Consider the following 19,971-nt stretch of genomic DNA (forward strand, 5'->3'; position numbering starts at 1 on the left):
AAAATAAATAAATAAAATTTAAAAAAAAATAAAGTACAAAAAATTTTTTAGAAAATGGTCAAAATAATTGAACAAATACTTCACAAAATAAGATATATAAATGGCTAATAAGTATATTGAAAGATGCTCAACATCTTCAGTCATCAGGAAAGTATGAACTGAAACGACAACAGGTTACCATTACACACAGACTAGAATGGCTAAAATTAACAAGACCGATGATACAAAGTGTTGGTGAAGACATGGGGCAACTCAAACTCTCATACATTGCAAGTGGAAGTGTAAAATGGTACAATCATGTTGGGAAAGTTAAGCATTTTCTTATTAACTTAAACCTACACTTACCATACCAAGCCAAATAACCAAACCAGTTGCCGTTTAGTCGATTCCTACTCATAGCAACCCTATAGGACACAGTAGAACTAACTGCCCCATAGGGTTTCCAAGGAATGGCTGGTGGATTCGAACTGCCGATCTTTGGGTTAACAGCCGAGCTCTTAACCACTGTGCCACCAGGGCTCCACACTTACCATACGACTTAGCAATTCCACTCCTAAGTACCGGAGAGAAATAAAAATGTATGTCCACACCAAGACTTATACATGAAGTTCATAACACCTTTATTTATAATAGCCCGAAACTGTCAACAACCCAAATGTCCATCAACAAGAGAATTAATTATATACACAACTTGTGCTCTTCCTATACAGTAGAATACTACTCAGAAATAAAAAGAATTACTGATACATGCAATAATGTGAATGAATCTCACAAAAATTTTGTTGACCAAAAGAAACCAGTCAACAAAAGAGAACATACTGTATGATTTCATTTATATCAAATTCTAGAGCAGATGAAACTAGGCTATAGTGATAGAAAGCAGCTCAGTGATTGCCTGGAGTAGGGCCACAGGATTGACTACAAAGGGGCATGAGAGAAAGTCTGGGGAGATGGAAACGGTCTACATTTCCATTGGAGGGTTTTTTATTATATGTATATTATACCTCAATACAATTGATAAAAATAAAAGACTTCACCTGGGTTCAAATCCTGGCTCTGCCACTTCCTAGCTGTGTAACCTTGGGCAAGTTATTCCACTTTTTGTGTCTCTGTTTCCTCATCTGTAAAGTGAGAGCAATAATAATTAAAATAATAATAAATTCCATGGGGTTTTGTTTTGTTTGTTTGTTTTTGAGATGACCTTATAGAGTTAGTGAAAGGATTAAAGGAGCTAATTTATTGGGACTGTGGTAGCCAACCTCCAACCTGACTCCTAGCTCCTGGTATTCACGCCCTCAGGTAGTCCCTGACCACATTGAACAGGGCTCACCTGTGACCAACAGGGCATTGTGGAAATTAGGGTCTGTGGTTTTTGAGACTAAGTCATAAGAGACATTGAGGTTTCTGCCTTGCTCTCTCTTGGCTCATGCTTTCTGAGGAAAGTCAGCCACCATGTCTTCAGGAAACTCAAGCAGCCCTCCAGAGAGGTCTAGATGACAAGGAACTGAGCCCTCCTGCCAACCGCTAGCACCAACTAGCCAGTGACGTGAATGAGCCAGTTGGATCCTCAGCCCTACTCAAGCCTTCAGTTGCTGCAGCCCTGGGCGACAATTTGACTGCACCTTCACGAGACACTCCGAGCCAGAACCGCTCAGCTAAACTGCTTCGGATTCCTGACCCAAGAAACTGTGTGAGATAATAAATGTTTATTGTTTTCAGCTACTAGATTTTGGGGTAATTTGTTACACAACAGTAACAAACTAATACAAGCACTTCTGCTACTACTGGAAAAAAAAAAATACCATTGCCATCGAGTCAGTTCTGACTCGTAGCAAACATTTTACTGAGCATTTATCATATGACTTAGGGTGACAGCTGTTACTACTACCAGCTAATAAGTTGAATGCCCTCCATTTGCCTGTCTAGAACCACTGTTATGGATTGAATTGTATTCCCCAAAAATATGTATTATAAATCGTAACCCCTATACTTGTGGTTGAGGAGCCCTGATGGGCTTCAGTAACGATTAAAACCCATTGCCAGCCAGTCGGTTCCAACTCACAGCCACCCTATAGGACAGAATAGAACCCCCCCATAGAGTTTCCAAGGCTGAATACCTTTATGGAAGCAGACTGCCACATCTTTCTCCCACGGAGTGGCTGATGGGTTCGAACCTCCGGCCTTTCCACCAAGCGCATAACCACTGCACCATCAGAGCCTTGGAAACCCTATGGGGCAGTTCTTCTCTTTCCTACAGGGTGTCTGTGAGTCGACTGGACAGGAACCAGTTTTGGTATACCTGTGGTTATAATCCCATTTGGGAACGGATTTTCTTTGTTATGTGAATGAGGCAGTAATAGTGTAGGGTGTGTCCTGAGTCAACCTCTTTTGAGCTATAAAAAGAGCAGATTAAGCAAGCAGAGATGAGAGAAGACAGATGCCAGGCCACATGAAGATCACCAAGGAACCAAGGAACAGAAGATGAAAAGAGACAAGGACCTTCCTCCAGAGCCAACAGAAAGAGAAAGCCTTCCCCTAGAGCCAGTGCCCTGAATTCGACCTTCTAGCCCCCCTGAACTGTGAGAAAACAAATTTTAGTTTGTTAAAGCCACCCACTTGTGGTATTTCTGATATAGCAGCACTAGATAACTGAGACAACCACTCTCTACCCTTTTCCACCCTGCTCTGTGTCCAACAAGACTGACCTGTTCAGATGCAAGTCTCCCCTGTCCTCTGGCTTCTAATCAGGGTTAGCCAACAGAGAGTGCTGAGCAGGAGATGGAAGGAAGAAAGAAGAGTGAAATCAGTATATTTATTCCCCCTGCTCCTTCCCTGCAGTGGCCCTCTCCACAGAACTTCTTCTGGGTAGCAGTAACCAGCCCCTTTCCCTCATCCCATCAGGCCTAGGGTGGTAACATCACTCCCACTGTAACTAGCCCTGGCACTGCACTATCCCTTATGATTTCCCTACCCACTGCTCACGCCTAAATAGTCCCTTCACTCAGTCTTCCCCAAATTACCCAATTTTGAGTGTAACATCTATTTCCTGCTGGGACCCTAACTGGCCACCTTAATTTAAGAACCCCTGCTTTAGAGACCCACCACTCACGTGTCAGTTTATCCCACTGTGGTGGCTTGCATGTTCCTGTGATGCTGGAAGCTATGCCACGAGTATATTGGTTACAAGCAGGGTCACTCATGGTGGACAGGCTTCAGTGGAGCTTCCAGACTAAGATAGACTAGGAAGAAAGGCCTGGCAATCTACTTCTGAAAATTAGCCAATGAAAACTCTATGGATCACAACAGAACATCGTCTGATGTACTGCTGGAAGGTGAGCCCCCTAAGTTAGGTTGGAAGGCGTTCAAAATATACAGGGACTGCAACAATGGACTCAAACATGCCAACAATCGTGAAGATGGCACAGGATTGGACAACATTTCATTCTGTTGTACCTGGGGTCGCCATGATTCAGAGGAGACTCGAGGGCAAGTAACAACAACTTTAGAGAAGGAAGTAGAAGCTCAAAGAGGAAAAGTGAATAATTCAAAAACCAACAGAGGCCACCCAGAAGTGTGATCTGTAGGGATTGGGCAATAATAGACATTTGTTGGATGCCTGAATGAATGAGCGAAAGACTCAGTGGGCCCCACGGAGCACCCACCTGCCATGCTTCCTTGAAAGTAATAGATGCCGGAACAACACGTCAGCATTTTAACTACTTCAGCCAGACAACTAATGGCCAGGTCCCTATCCCAGCCCAGCATCTACCTTTCAGGTAGTCTCATGTTGGAAGGATTAATACACAGCCCGCGGCACCAAGGAAACAGCCCCCAACCTCAGTGAGAGACTCGGTTATTTTTGAAAAAGCAAGCAAGGCCTGCAGGCGGCCTCCACAGAGCACAGAGCCAGAAGAGAGAGAGCCAGGAGCAGAGAGAGAACAGACAGCTAGGGCGGAACCCACGCCCTGTCCCTGTGACGTCATCCCCATGCACTGTGACATAATACGGTGGCAGCGGGGTGGAGGGGAGGTGTCCTGAGTCCCCTTGGGAATTTTTTAACCACTCCCACCCCAGGCTGGGTGGCACTGGGGACTGGGTTCCAACCGGAACAGGGAGTGGGAACACCAGCCAAAAATATTTGCGTCCAAATGGTGAGATTTTCCTCAAGTCTGGAAAAATCCTGAAATTGGAGGGAGGAGGGTCACTGATCTGAGGCAAAACTGAGGCCAAGGGCTAGGGAACTGTTGACATCCCCCAACCCCTAAAAAAAAGAGGAAAGAGAGGCGGCTGTGGGGCAGGGAAGGAGGGGAGCAGAGAAGCAGGTGTTAGGGCTGGAGTCGAGGGGAGAGCTGCAGGGGGCAGAGTGAGCTGGGATGCTTCCAATGAACCATGTGGTTGGAGGAAGAGGTGTTTGCAGCTGGGGGATGTGGGTCATAGCAGCCAGAGGGAGCCATCAAGACCCCAAAATAACTCCTGCTTCTGCCAGGAGAAACTGGAACTAATCAAGGTGGGGATAATCTGAAAATCCATCAGAGAGGCTGCTAAGAGGCCTTATAGTTCCAAGTGGGGACTGGGGGGAAAGAAATAGATGAAAAGAAAATAAAACGCAAGATGTGGTTTGCCTCGAGGGGCTGTTGTCCTAGAAAACTGTGCCAAAGTGAAAGTGAGGTTTTCTAGGGCCTCTGTCCAACAGGTACCAGTAGCTACCATCTATTGAGTACCTACTGTATGCCCAGTGCTGTAGGAGATGGCTAAGAATGTGGGCTCTGAAGTCAGCCCGCCTGAATTTGAATCCTTGCTCTATTTCTGGCTGATTGCATGACCTTGGACAAGTCACTTCCCTACTCTGAGCCTGTTTCCTTATCTGGAAAATGGGAATAAAATTCATACCTACCCTTAGGGTGGTTGAGAGTAAGTGCTCAATGCATGAGAACTGTTGTTATTACTAATTTCCCCTGCAACCCTGAAGGGTAGGTTTCAGTCTCTTTATCTTTCAGGGGCATAAACTGAGGCTCAGGGAGCCCAACACCACATGGTTAATAAATGGGAGGGTCAGGATTCTGACTCAGATTGGTCAGGAGCACGTCCGTTCACTAGGGCGGGCTACCCTGACCCTCCTCAGTAGGGCAGGGAGGAGGCCCACAGGCAGGACCCAGCCTCCCACCCCCCACCTCTCTCACAGCCCCACATAGGAAGGCAGACCCAATGCAGATACCGGAAACAGCCTCCAGGTCAGAGACACGGGGCCTAGCAGGGGCCCTCGACTACCTATGGGACCTTGGCCAAGTCCTTTCCCCTCTCTGGGCCTCAGTTTCCCCAGGTGCAGACCAAAGGATGGACGGTAACAGGTGATTCTAGTCCTGGCAAGTCTGGTTGTTTGCTGGTTCTCTTGTGGGTGCCTGGTGCAGGTGACAGTGAGTAGGGGGATTAGAGAGGGACCTGGGCAGAGTCAAGGTGGTCTTCCCTTCATGGTTCCCCTTCCTTCCTCTGGGGAAAGATTCCAGGCAGAGGGACCAGCAAAAGCAAGGGCCGGAAAATGAGAGTGAGCACGGCAGGTTTGAAGAGCTGCAATCAGAATAAATCTAGTAGTCCGGTTCATTCATTCGCACACTCAACCAATGTTTATTACTGTATGCCAGGCACCGTCCTAGATACCGGGGATACATCAGTGAACAAATAGGCAAGGCCACCATCTTCATGGAGCTCACATTCTAATTGCAGGAAATGGAAAAAACAGGTAAACATATCAATAACCAGGATAATTTCAGAATGGGATAAGGGCTATGTGAATAATAGCAAATATTTATAAAGCATCTTCTATGGGCCAAGGCATCGTACCAAGTGCTTGACAGATATTAAATAGTTTAATCTCACTACACCCCTATGATGTAGGTGCTATTATCATCACCCCATTTTACAGCTGATGAAACTGTGGCACAGAAAGGTTAAGTAAATTGCCCAATTCCACACAGCTAGTAAGTGGCAGAGCTGGGACTAAAACTCAAACCATTGGGTTCCATTATGCTGGCTGGGGGGCTGATGGGGGTCAGGGGGAGAGGGGGGCGAGAATCTTAAACAGGGCGATTAGCTCAGGGAAGGAACTCTGAAGAGGTGACATTTGAGCCAAGAAGGATGATGAGAAGAGCCGGCCATGGGAAGACTAAGAGGCAGAAGTTTCCAGATGGAGGCAACATTGAGTGCAAAGGCCCTGAGGCGGGTAGACTCTTGGCAGGTTGGAAGAAGAGCAAGGAGGCCAGTTTTAGCTGGAGCAGAGGGACAGGAGAGGAGGTTCGAGGGTGTGCTGGGCAGACACCAGACACTTGGGGGTGGGGAGGAGACATGTCCTCCCAAGGCTCAGGGGGCGCTCTCAGGATCCTCCCCACTGGTCTGGGGATGGTGAGGACGAACAGTCTAAAGCAGTTCTGACAGGCGTGGTGTCCGCTCCTCTCCCCACATCAAGCCAATTAGGCCGAGGCAAAGCTGAGCTTCCCCCCGGGGCCTATTGCTGGGCAACCGCACCAGCTGGGCTGCCTGCCTGCCCTCCTGCCTGCTGTTCATCCTCTGCTGACAACACCTCCCTGCCCCACCGCAGCCACCTCTGGGCCTGATGAGGGCACAGAGGAGCTTGTCTCATTCTCCACTCCTCATCCTAAATCTGCAATGTACTGGCCCTGTACCAGGGAGCCAGAAATGAGCCCCTCCTATCCTGGGCTCGGCTGCTAACCTAAAGGTTGGCAGTTCAAACCCACCCAGCAGTGCAGTAGAAGAAAGGGCCTGGTGATAGGCTTCCATTAAGATTACAGCCAAGAAAACCCTATGGAGCAGTTCTACTCTGTAACACGTGGGGTCACCATGAGTCAGAATCAATTCAACGACACAAAAACATCATCCTCAACTCCCTGAGACTGGACCACCTAGTTCCTGCCCTCAGGGACCCCCAGGCCTGAGTCTAGTCCCAGCTGAGTGTTGATCTAATTTGCACAGCAGACAATGCGGGCTGCACTGAGGTTGGGGGTGAAGGTATGAGATTCTCCAGTCTGGTGTCAGACTGTCTGAAAATCTAGAGTCTGGCCTCAAGGAGACATCTCAGAGGGATGAAAAGGGGTCCAAACTCCTAGTCAAATAGACCTGAGTTCGAATTCAGATTCTATCATTGTGCAGCCTTGGGCAAGTGGCTTCTCCTCTTTAAGCCTCCATTTCTTCATCTGAAAAATGGAGATAATACCTAATATCTACCTCATAGGGTCACTGTGAGAGTTAAATATAACTGCCAACCTTTAGGCTAGGATGGGAGCTTTTTGGGGGCTGGAAATATTCTCTATCTTTACTTAAGAGGTGGTATACAAAAATAATGAACTGTACACTTTAGACTTGTGCATTTTACTGTATGTACATTATACTTCAGTTTTTTAGCAAGTGCAAAGTGCCTGGCACATGGTTAAACCAAACCCGTTGCCCGTCAAGTCCATTCCAACTCATAGCGACCCTACAGGATAGAGTAGAACTGCTCCGCAGAGTTTCTAAGGAGCGCCTGGTGGATTCAAACTGCTGACCTTTTTGTTAGCAGCCTTTGCTCTTAACCACTACACCACCAGGGTTTCCAGCACATGGTTAGCACCACGTAAATGTTAGCTAGTATTAGTATTTAACCCATTGCCATCAAGTCAATTCTGACTCACGGCGACCCCATCTGTTAGGGAGTAGAACTGCTCCATAGGGTTTTCTTGGCTGTAGTCTTTATGGAAGCAAACTTCTAGGCCTTTCTTCCACAGCACCGTTGGGTGGGTTCAAACCACCAACCTTCTGGTTAGTAGTTGAGGGCTTAATGAACTGTGCCACCCAGGGAACTGCAGTATTATTATTAGGTGTTCCATAAATATTTGTAGAATGAATGAAGCCTAGTGACCTCCACCTCCATTTTTCATTTATCATTTATTTGATTCCCAATGCTCTCAGTGACTGGATGTCTACACAAGGAGCTCAAACTCAGCATGTCAGGGACTGAGTAGTTCTTCCCTCTTCCTTATTCTGCTCCTTCCCCAAGCTTCCCCATTTGCCCAGTGGCTCAGTCTAGAAATGTGGATGTCACCCTGCCTGCCTTCTCTTCTTCCCTCCCTCCCCACACCTCATAGCCAACCCATCACTAAGACCTGCTGTGATGGACTGTCTCCAAAGATGGCTGCCAACAATTCCTCCCCTCCCTGGAAAGGCATGCTAACCTCCAGTTAAGAGGTAGATCTTATTTCCCATCCCCTTAAATCAGGCTGGCCTAGTGACTGGCTTTGACCAATCAAATGCAGCAGAAGTGATGTTCTGGGTTTTCTGAGCCCAGGCCTTAAGAAACCTAGCAACTTCTGCTTCTTGGAAGCCAGCTGCCATGCTGCGAGAAGCCCAAGCCCCATAGAGAGGCCACATGGAGTGAAGTGAGGCCTCGCAACCAACAGCCCCCCCTGAGCTCCCAGCCGGCAGCCAGCCCCAACTGCCAGCATATGGGCGAGGCCACTTTGAACCTTCCAGCCATCGCAGTATCCCCAGCCAACACCACATGAAGCAGAGCTCCCCTGCTACCCTTACCAGAATCAAGAGAAATAATAAATTGTTGTTTTAATCCACAAGGTTTTGAGGTGATTTGTTACACAGCAGTGACAGGTTCCTGGGTGGCACAAATGGTTTGTGCTCGACTACTAACCTTCTGTAAAGATTATAGCCAACAAAACCCTATGGAGCTCAGTTCTACTCTGTAACACAGGGGTGTAAAAATGGCATGGTAGAGAGGCCTGACCTCCTCTAACTTCACGAAGGAGAGAGAGAATCATTATCAGCATCAGCAGCCCAAGGCTGATTCCTATGAGGTGGAGGTCAGACATATCTTCTCTCTCCAACCTTCTTAACAATTCTGACACCAGCCACACTTCCCACAACACTCTTTACTTCTCTGCTGGGTTCGATAGTTCATTGCAGTGGCCACACAGAACTCACAGACCATACCCACGATTATGGGATTTATTAGGGAAGTAACAGGTTACAATTCAGGATCAGGAAGGACTCAGGATACAGTTCTTCGATCAGGACAACCTCATCTTAGCAGTGCCCACAGGTAGGCCTCTCTCTGGCCCTCAACACCTCGGCCTGTCCTCTGTCCTGATCAGGCAAGTGTTACAAAACTCTTTAGCTCTACCAATAAGTGACCAGGGACACCCCACTCCACCAGCAAGCCTCCTGCCCGAAGGCGCTCAGCTCTCTCGCCCTGTGGGTTGGCATGCCCGCTGTAACCATCTTGTTCTGTTGGCCAGGAAGCCCAACGTGTTGTCTCATGCCAGTCTCCTGGTTCTGATGCCACCATTTCTCTGCCACCGCTTCTTGCCATCTTGCACCTTTTCCAGTGTTACAGCTGTCTCTCTATCTCCTGGGCCTAGGAGGTTCTCAGTACAGGGATCCCAAGTCCAAAGGATACCCTCCACTCCTAGCTCTTCTTTCTTGCTGATAGTGAGAGTCCTCCTTTCTGCCTCTGGGATGCCTCATTTTAAGCCTAGTGGGATGGCAAAACTGACCAATCCCCTCATTAGGATTCCATATACCTTATTTGCATAGTGCCACCCCCCACAAGGTGCCATGCAACTTATTTGTATTATCAGCAAGCTGTCCAATCCCCTTGGTGGACCACAAGCACCTTATTTGCATATTCCCACCCAATCATTTTGTGGGAATTACAAGACTGTGGCAAGAAAGGCCATATAAAAGCAATCCATTGTGCTGCAATGGTGTTGCCATGAACTGGAATCAACTTGATGGCAACTAGCTTGGGTTTTTTTAATGACACAGCAATAGATAGCTAATTCTACCTCTAAAAACTTCACAAAGCTACCCATCTCTCTCTAACCCCACTTCTACCACCTTAGTCCATCTCATCTCCCTACAGGCAGCAGCCTCCTTACATCTCCTCACCTCCAGGCCAGGCTTCTAATGTCCATCTTCCCCCTGAAGCCAGAGGGAAACTTCTAGCCCCCCATCTCATTCTCTCAGCCCTCCGGATAGTATCCAAGCCCCTTAGCATGGACAATAAGGCCTTAATGACCTGCCCCTGCCCATCTCTGTAACCTCAATGCCCCTACTCACACCTCTAACCCCTACTACTCAGTTCCTGGGACTCAGCACTTCTCTTCCTTTGCACAAGCTGTTCCCTCTACCTAGAATACTCTTGCCTACCACCTCTCTTCTCCTGGCTAACTCTTTCTCACCTGTAGGCCTCAGCTCAGACATTACCACCTCCAAGAAGCTTTCCCTAATCTCCCGGGCTGAGTTAGGTACCTTTTCTGGGCATGCATTTGCCGGTGTTCTTACCCCCATCACAGCAGCTGTCCTTGTATTACTCTTGCCTTTTAGCAACCTGTCTCTCACACCATGAACAATTTAAGGGCAGGGACAAAGTCTTCTCTGTGTTCTTAGGACCTCACGCAAGCCTGGCACACAGAAGGGACTCAGGGAAACCCAGGCCATGGTCCTCAGGAGGGGAAGGAAGTGAGGATTCTGTAGTGCAGGCTAGGGACCACCTCCCATCTCACATGAGTCTGGCGTGGGAGTGAGACTGAGCTGTGGACTTCCTCGTGTCTCTGTCCCCCCGCAGAGGCCCTGGCCACTTGGAGAGGCCTGGAGCACAGGCCAGGGGAGGGGCTGCTGGGGCCTGGGTGATTTCTGTTAAGGCTGGAAGGCTGGGGGAATGCAGCCCACTTCCATGCTCCCAACACATGCCACTCGTCCATCTCCCAGTAAAGTGGTAGTGCCCCACAGTAGTTAACCTGCATGGGATATGTAAGCAGGCAGAGTGGGCTTCAAATCCTGGCTCTGCTCCCTCCTGGCTGTGTGACCCTGGAAGAGTGACTTCACCTCTCTGAACCTCACTCCCCTCATCTGTAAAATAGGGCTGATGATGGCCCCTCACAAGGTTGTCATGAGGAATAAGTGAGTAATGTGCATAAAAGCACTTAGTACAGACACTGGCATGGGGCAGGCTCCCCAGAATGTTAGCTAGGTCTCTTCTTGTCACACTGTAAGCTACACTGATCTATGCCCCACCCTATACCTAGCACATGGTAGGTGTTCATCTAATGTCTTAGGAATGAACAAAAGGGGAATCTGGTGAGAAAATAATAATCATAATAGCACACAGGATTAACTCATTCAATCTTCACTGTCCCGAAAGGAGATGATACTTCCATTGTGCCCATTTTACAGGTAATGAAATTGAGGCCCAGGGGCATGTAGGTCATAAGCAGTGGAGGCTGGATTTGAATCTGGCAGTCTGAATCCTTTAACCCTTTAATTGCCACTCTTTGTTGTTGTTAGGTGCCATTGAGTCAATTTCAACTCATAGCAACCCCATCTGACAGAGCAGAACTGCCCCGTAGGATTTTCTTGGTTGTTATCTTTACAGAAGCAGATTGACAGGTCTTTCTCCCACAGAGCAGCTGAGTGGGTTTGAATCACTAACCTTTCAGTTAGCAACCAAGAGCTTCTCAAAACCCCAAGGCCTGCCTTTCCTGTCAGCTTGGTTTCTAGCCACCCCAGTGACCTTGGGCACGTGAACTTCTTTCTGCGCCTCAGTGTCCCCAGCTACCAAGAGAAGATTGTAGGAGCCAGTCTTGAATGACACTTCCTAGTATAAAATCCAGGCCCTGGCCAGTGTCTGGCTGGCTCTGCTGACCAGCCAGCTGCAGCTGGGGCAACACTTGCCATGGGCTGGACTGTCACAGATAAGTCATCCCACACTGCCAGCTCCAATTTCCCCCTGCAATGGGGGGTCTGGCCTCTGCCTATTCCCGGCACCCCTCCAGGCCCTTGAGGAAGGCTGAGGCGGCCACCCCCAGATGTCTATTCCTGTCTTGGCCTAGCGCCGTGCTGGGGAAGCAACAGCTATTTTGAGGCCCTTCTCTCTCCAAGCGTGAGCGGTGGGAAGGCGCTGGGAACATCCCGAACTGGGAGGCTGTCCACCACAGCCTCACCCTGGACCTGGGCCACACCAGCCCTATGACTCGGCCTCTTCTTCCAGGTCTGGGGATCTGTTCGGGTCTGATCCCAGCCACCATGTTGGGGTAACCCAGGAGAATTGATTCCAAGGGACTTTGCTAGAGGCTGGTGCACTGGGCGGCTGGGCCCTGCCCTTTAAGGAGAGGGCTGGAGCAGCCACAGCTGGACTCAGCATCTGGGAGAAGGAACCACTTCTGAGCTCGGAAATGGGGAAGACAAAGTTCATGACAATTATGTTAGAAATACTTAACATTTCTTGGGAGTCCCTGGGTGGTGCAAATGGTTAATGTGCTCAGCTGCTAACAGATAGGTTGGAGGTTCAAGTCCTCCCATAGGTGCCTCAGAAGAAAGGCCTGGCTGGCAGTCTACTTCCAAAAAATCAGCCATTGAAAACTCTGTGGAGCACAGTGCTACTCTGACACACATGGGGTCACCATGAGTCAGAATCAACTGAACCTCAACTGGCTTTAACATTTTTTTTTATAGTTGAGAATACACACAGCTGAATGTACACCAATTCAACAGTTTCTACATGTACAACTCAGTGACACTGATTACATTTTTCAAGTTGTGTAACCATTCTCACCCTCCTTTTCTGAGTTTTTCCTCCCCCATTAACATAAACACACTGCCTCCTAAGGTTCCTGTGTAATCTTTCCAGTTGCTGTTGTCAATTTGATCCCATATAGATAGTTCTTAAAAGAGCATAATACTCAAGGCAGACTTTTTTTTTTTTTTTTTTTTTACTATTTAAGCTAAACTGTTATTTGGTTTTAAGAAGACTTCAGGAGATATTTTTGGTTTATCTCAGGGCAACAGTTTCAGGGGTTCATCCAACATTCATGGCTCCAGGAAGTCTGGAGTCCATGACTATTTCAAATTCTGTTCTGCATTTTCCCCCTTTTGATCAGGATTCTTCTTCTATAGAATCCTTTATCAAAATGTTCAGTAAAGGTAGCTGGGCACCATCCAGTCTGGTCTCATGGCAAAGGAGCCAGTTGCTCATGGAGGTAATTAGCTACACATTCCATTGATTTTAGCATTTCTTGAGCACTCACCCGGTAGGCCCTGTTCTAAGCACTTGACACGGAGTTAAGTCATTTAATCCTCAGAGAGGAAAATGAGGTTCACAGAGGGGAAGTGACTTGCCCAAGGTCACCCAGTTGGTGAGTGGCTGAGTCGGGACTTGAACCCAGGCAAGATGACTCCAGAGTCCATCCTTTTAACCACTTTTCTTCTCTCTGAAACTTCCAAGCCCAGGAGGCTAATCTGCATTACGAGAATGAGCACTGGCTTTGGAGTCGCCCCCCCTTTGCCATTCCCAGCTGTGTGGTCTGGCCTGAACTCCTCGGTGGGCTCAGCTTCCTTACCTGCAAGATGGGGTTAATGCTAGTACCCACTTCCAAGGTTGAGGTAAAGATTAGTAATAACATACTTTGGGGGCTGGGGCCCAAATACCGTGCTCATAATGTCTTTAAATCATGAAACATATGGACTTGATAAAAAAAAAATAATAATAAAACATACAAAAGAGGACACAGTAAAAAGTGAGTCGCTCCCCTACCCCACAAGTCCGGTCCTCTCTCTGGAGGTAACCACCATCAGCAGCTTCTTGTGTCATCTTTCGGGAATTTTCCACGTACATAAAGCCAGAGAAGCTGTACAGGATAGCAGCAAAGAACGTGGACTGCCTGGGGCAAATCCTGGCCATGTCGCTTACCAGCTGTGTGAAGCTTGGGCAAGTTACTTGTTTTCTCTAAAACTGTTTCCTCATCTGTTAAACTGGGATTAATAAAATTAAAAACCAGTTGCCGTGGAGTCAGTTCTGACTCGTGGTGACCCCATATCTATCAGAGTAAAACTGTGCTCTGTAGAGTTTTCAATGGCTGATTTTTTGGAAGTAGATCACCAAGTCTTTCTTCTGAGGTACCTCTTGATGGATTTGAACCTCCAGTCTTTCGGTTAGCAGCTGAATGTGTTAACTGTTTGCACCCCCAAGGGACTCCTAATAAAATTAGATACCTACTCTGTAGGGTTATTGTTACCTACAGTCGAGTCAGCCCCCAACGCATGGCAGCACCACACACAATGGGATTGAACCATTGTGATCCATAGGGTTTTCTTTGACTAATTTCTGGAAGTAGATTACCAGGCCTTTCTTCATAGTCCGTCTTAGCCTGGATGCTCCACTGAAACCTATTCAGCATCATAGCAACACGCAGGCCTCCAGTGACAGATCGATGGCAGCTACACTTGAGGGGCACTGGCCAGGACTTAAAACCAGGTCTTCCACATGGAAGGCGAGAATTCTGCTGCTGAACCACCATGGCCCTCACTTTGCAGGGTAGCTATGAGAATTAAATGAGTCCATTGAACATTGTCTGGCACATAGTTGTCCAATAAATATACACATACCTTCAGGGGCTCCTTTCTGACACTGAGGTAGCCTTTGCTATTACAAACAATGCTGCAAGATACTTCCTCGTTCACCTGGCATTTGGCACAAGTGCAAGACTCTCTGTGGGGTAAATTCCTGGCAGAGAAATTGCTGGGTCAAACAGTAGTGCCCTTGTAATCTCAATTAATTTTTGGATGAGCAGATCCTCACAGCAGGCAGGGAGAGGCCCACAAGGCAGCAAGGGTGAGGGAGGCGTGAGAGGCAGTGTCCGTTTCTGAGGTCCAGGGAGGCGGTGTCTGCCCCATCAACCTGGACGATGCTGTGATTCTCCAGCTCCATGGCTGGGCAGATGGAGTGTTTAATCTCATCCAGATTGTCCCCATAAGGGTTTTACAAGGGAATTGGTTGATAGGATTAGAGGAGCTAGAGCACCTAATGAGCAGCAGCTGAACAAAACGCTGAAGCAGACACAATTTTCCATTGCCACCATCCGCCATGGAGGCACCAGGCTCTGATAATAAGGACCTCCTGGCTGCCCAGTGCTCCTGGGAATGGCACCCCAGTTGGGTTCTCCTTCCCTGATCTTCCTTTTAGGTCCCAGACATCCCAGAATAGAGAGTTGAGTGCAAGGGGTTAGGAGCACAGGTTTTGGGGTCAGACAGATGTTGCCTCAAATTACTGTGTGATCTTGGGTAAGTTATTTCACCTCCCGGAGCCTTAGAGAATAATGGGACCGATCCTTATGAGGTTGTTATGAGAACTAAATGAAATCAAACAAAGAAAGCTCTTAATGCAGTGCCTGATTGCTAAGCCTTTTCTTCTGTGGTGCTGCTGGGTGGATTCAAACCACCAACCTTTTGAGCACAAACCATGTGTGCCACTCAGGGACCTACTATGTATGCTCCATAGGGTTTTCAATGGCTGATTTTTTTGGAAGTAGATCACCAGGACTTTCTTCTGAGGTGCCTCTGGGTGGACTCAAACCTCCAACCTTTCAGTTAGCAGCTAAGCATGCTAACCGTTTTCACCACCCAGAGACTCACCCGGCACGTAGTGAGAGTCTACTCCATATCCTGCAGTCCCTGGATGGTGCAAATGGTAAAGTGCTGGACTACTAACCAAAAGGTTGGTGGTTCAAATCCACTCAGAAGCACCTCGGAAGTAAGGCCTGGTGATTTGCTTCCGAAAGGTCACAGCCTTGAAAACTCTATGAAGTGTTGTTGTACTCTGTACACACGGGGTCGCCATGAATCAGAATCCACTCAAAAAATGACTCTGGATCCTACCCCAGCAGGCCCTGGGAATAATATACACACGTGCCCCTCCCCTCCCACCTAACAGCCTTTCAGCAGTTGCTGCACCTCACCCCCTGGAGACTTTTCCAGATTTCCCAGTCGGTACTATGGGATGTATGAGTTATGTTCCCAAGTCAGTTTTAAATGTCTTACTGCAGCTCATATTCCATGAAACTGCGTATGGTTTTGTGTCTGATCCTGAAGGGCAAACTAAAGGTTTGATCTGGTCTGAGATCTTCTCTGCTGAGAAGTTCCAAAAAAACAACTGTAGTAATAACAACTGTGCCTACCCTATTGGTCCAGGCGGTACACGAACCGGTTAAAAGGCACAAGGCTCAGCATAGCGGACTTGATTCCGACCCATGGCGACCCTATCAGTGTCAGAGCAGAACTGTGCTCCACAGAGTTTTCGGTGGCTGATTTTTCAGCAGATCGCCAGGCCTTTCTTCTGAGGCACCTCTGGGTGGACTCAAACCTCCAGCCTTTCAGTTAGCAGCTTTGCGTTAACCATTTGTGCCATTCAGTGGTTGCTCACCTGTAAAGCGGGATAATAATGGCTCTGCTGCACGGCGGGGGAGAGAATCGAGATGATGGACCCTAAGCACCCCCGCCTCCGCCCTGCCCGACCGGCATTCCGGGGGTGGACACCGCAGGACACACACCCGTCACAGCAAAGCGGATGTCGAGGCCCGGGAGGAGGCAGCCGCCCGCCCCTCCACGCCTCCGAGGGCGGATTCCCTAGCGGCCTCCCGCGCCGCGCGGCGGGGACCCGGGTGATTGCAAACAGCCGCCGGCCTCATTAGGAGACGTGTAATTAGCGGCTGGCTGAGCCGGAGCCGCGCGGGCTAACTACCGCGGGGAGCAGGCTGAGCTGCCGCCGCCCGCCAGGCCATCGCCCGGGCGCCTGGACCCTCTGGTGCAGGGGAGGGGGCGGGGGGGTGGTGTGACCTGGTCGGAGAAAGAGAGGCCTGGGACCGCCCCAGTGTGATTCCTCCCGGGGCTGTAAGTATGCGGGAGGAGTAAATCGTTCATTCACCATCATGTTTTCTGCGCACTCACGGCGCCAGGCGTTTTGCACACGTTATCTCGTTTAAATCTCATAGCTACCCACGAGGCTGGAATTATTAACCTATTGCACAGGTGAGGAAACTGAGGTCTAGAGATATGAATTAACCTGCCTGACATCACATGGCTAGTAAGTGACGGAGGGGGGATTCGAGCCCACGTGTGTAGTCGCTCCATTTTATCACACTAAACAGACAAGTGAAGCCGCGCACAGGACATTAGCCTGGTAGACAAGAAGGGCTCTGGAGTCGGATGGCTTTGGGATCGAATTCTGATCTTGCTTCTTGCTTAATGTGTGACTTTGGTCTGAGCCCCAGATTCTACACTTACAAAATGGGCTTGGTGTTGGGATTAATCGAAATGATGGCTGTGAAGTGTTGGGGGCATTATTTTTAGGGACTGGGGTTGCACTGAGGACGGGTCGTGCTCTCCCGGTGCACTGTGGGCCTCTGGTGCCCTCTGCTGGGTAGAGGAGGAAGCTGGCGAGTTCTGGATAAAGAACAGTCTTTGGTCCCTCTGCAGGGCCACTGCCATCCCTCCTCCCCTTCCTTCCTCAGCATCCCTCCTTTAAATTAGTGAAAAGTGGGAGATAGGAATATTGAGATCTCATTCCACATCTGGCCAATAATCGGTTTTGAAACCAGCCTTCATGGACTTTTTAGGACAAGCCAAGACCACAAGAATTCTACAAATAATCAGGTACAGGCAGGACCTAGTTACAAGGATGTGCACCAAAGTGCTGGGTATAACAAGAAAATCTGGAAATAATGTAAACGACCACCAAGGGGATATTGACCAACTTAACAGGGGTACATCCAAACAATGTACTGCACAGCTCAAAAGTAATATTGTAGAAGAGCAGTTGACATGAATCTAACAGAGATTAAAAAGATTCTGGACACAAAAATTCAAGAAGAGGCAAAACTAATGTGATAGAAGAAAGAATAGTAGTAACTTCTAGGAAGGGTTTTGACTGGGAAGAGAACTGGGCGAAACTTCTGGGGTGCTGGAACTGTTCTTAATATCTTAAATATCTTAATCTGGGCGGTGATTACACAAGTTCATAGATATGTAAAAATTCATTGTGTTTTACACTTCAGAATACATATGCCTTTATGCATGTTATACATCAATAAGTTTTTTAAAAAGATAGATTCAAGTGGAAAAAAAAATTACTCAACAGTGTGATCCTCTATTCTTAAAAAGAAAACAAAAGGAAAAGCATATATAATTTAGCATAGGGCAGTCGTTCTCAAACTTTTTTTTGTCTCCCCTTTACACTCTGAAATTATTGAGGACCCCAGAGAGCTTTTGTTTTGTGCGCTGTATCTATTGATTTAATTTACCACAGACATGCGTAAGGAGGCGGGACTTGAGAGAAACTGACACAATGCTCGGCCTCTCAACTTTCTAGCTCCGCCCTCCTATCCTGCTTCCCTCTCTGAGTGGCTGCAAGGCTGCCGAGACAAACGTCCCATTGGCCGAGGACTGGAAGGCCGATATCCGGTTTGCGCTACGAGCAGGCGCGCACGGAAGCAGTCATGGTGCGGTTCAAGCATAGGTGAGCAATCCATGCCCGAGCCCCGTGGCCCCGGGCTCTGGCCTTGCACTCACCTCCCTCCCGCCGCAGGTACCTGCTGTGTGAACTGGTGTCCGACGACCCCCGTTGCCGCCTGAGCCTGGAAGACCGAGTGCTGGACGGCCTCGTACGGAATACAATCACCAGGGTGCACGGGACGTTCGGCGCGGCCGCCTGCTCCATCGGCTTCGCAGGTGCGAGGGCGCCAGGGGAGCGGCAGGGTTTGGAGGGGAGCAGGGGCCGGAGAAGGGAGAAAGGAGGGGCACGAAAGATCCCTGGAGCGGCCAAGCCCTCTGCAACCTCTGTACATTGTCGGCTATTCAGGCGTCTGGACTGTCCTGACGGGAGGTCTAGACGAGTTCAGAGCTGGGTGGAAAGCTAAGAGAAGGGGCCCAAAGCTGTGGGAGTTTGGGACAACTATCCTCTCTGTAGCTATTTGACATCTGTAAATTGGGGATACTGACTGAACTTATAGGATGTGAGAATTAAATGAGGGAAGCCCCGTATAGTTCAAGAGCTGTTATTTGACAGACTACATTGACATCACGTGGAAAAAGCATGTGTTGTCAAAATTGCCCCCGAAAAGCCCTTACATACCCGGTAAAGTACAGAACACACGATTGTGTGTTATGTAATGCAGGGTAAGCCGGGACAAAGAGGGGCTTAGATCCCCGGCAAGGGTCCTTTCAACAGCCACACGATTTAAATTCCCTCTTTTGTCACGTGTTTGAAACGGAATACTGGAGAATTAAATGCGCATCACAGGTACACCTCCCGCACATTAGGTGAGACTCCACTGGCTGCTACAAGAACCTGCAGAGCTCAGGAAAGGGTTGCTTTCTCCTGAGTGACACCTCCCTCCCTAATTGATATTACTATGGTCAGTGAATTAAGAGGAGCATTTTAAATTCCTTCACTAATTCTGAGTGGTGTGCAAGATACTGGGTATTATTTCCCTTCCGTTAAGTGAAGGCCTGTCCTAAAGTTTTTTTTCCATCAGTAATCTTTGTTTTTACCCACTAAAGCATCACAAATGCCACTGCCTATAACAGTCTGGCACATAGTAGACTCTCAGTTATCCTAAGGATTTTAACCTGCTCCTGTGAATCCAAAGTCTTCCTTTTTTTTTTTTCCTGTTGTAGTGAGATACCTCAATGCCTATACTGGAATAGTGCTGCTTCGATGCCGGAAGGACTTCTACCAGCTTGTGTGGTCAGCTCTTCCTTTCATCACCTACTTGGAGAACAAAGGACACCGTTACCCTTGTTTTTTCAACACCTTGCATGTGGGAGGTAGGAGTAGAATGTGGTATGGCTCTTGCTTTTCAACAGGTAACAGGTTCGGTTTGTCCTAACTGGTGGGTGGTCTTCCTCCTAGCCCTAAGAAGATACTTGCCCCTAGCTCTGAAGGTCTATGAGATAGGGAATCTTTCAAGAGCTGTTAACCACAAAACCCTTCCATGTGCCAGGTACAATTAGAACATGTCAGAAGTTCCTGATTCAGTACAACAGGAGACAGCTGTTGATCTTATTGCAGAACTGCACTGACAAAGGTAAGCAACGCCGGGTCAGTGCCCACTGAGCAGGACTGACCTCTAGCTGAATGAGGGC

General features: G+C 48.3%; 1 protein-coding gene across 1 annotated transcript in view; it reads left to right on the forward strand.

Moving 5' to 3' along the window:
• Nucleotides 1–19,971, forward strand: part of POP5 (POP5 homolog, ribonuclease P/MRP subunit) — a 33,841-nt gene that overhangs the window by 12,762 nt on the left and 1,108 nt on the right. The window contains exons 2-5 of the mRNA XM_004379112.3: nucleotides 18,306–18,343; nucleotides 18,413–18,555; nucleotides 19,504–19,653; nucleotides 19,830–19,913. Coding sequence (XP_004379169.2) covers nucleotides 18,306–18,343; nucleotides 18,413–18,555; nucleotides 19,504–19,653; nucleotides 19,830–19,913 — 415 coding nt within the window. The remainder of the gene's footprint in view (nucleotides 1–18,305; nucleotides 18,344–18,412; nucleotides 18,556–19,503; nucleotides 19,654–19,829; nucleotides 19,914–19,971) is intronic.

This window comes from Trichechus manatus, unplaced genomic scaffold, assembly GCF_000243295.1.
Source record: "Trichechus manatus latirostris isolate Lorelei unplaced genomic scaffold, TriManLat1.0 scaffold00061, whole genome shotgun sequence".
Lineage (NCBI taxonomy): Eukaryota > Metazoa > Chordata > Mammalia > Sirenia > Trichechidae > Trichechus > Trichechus manatus.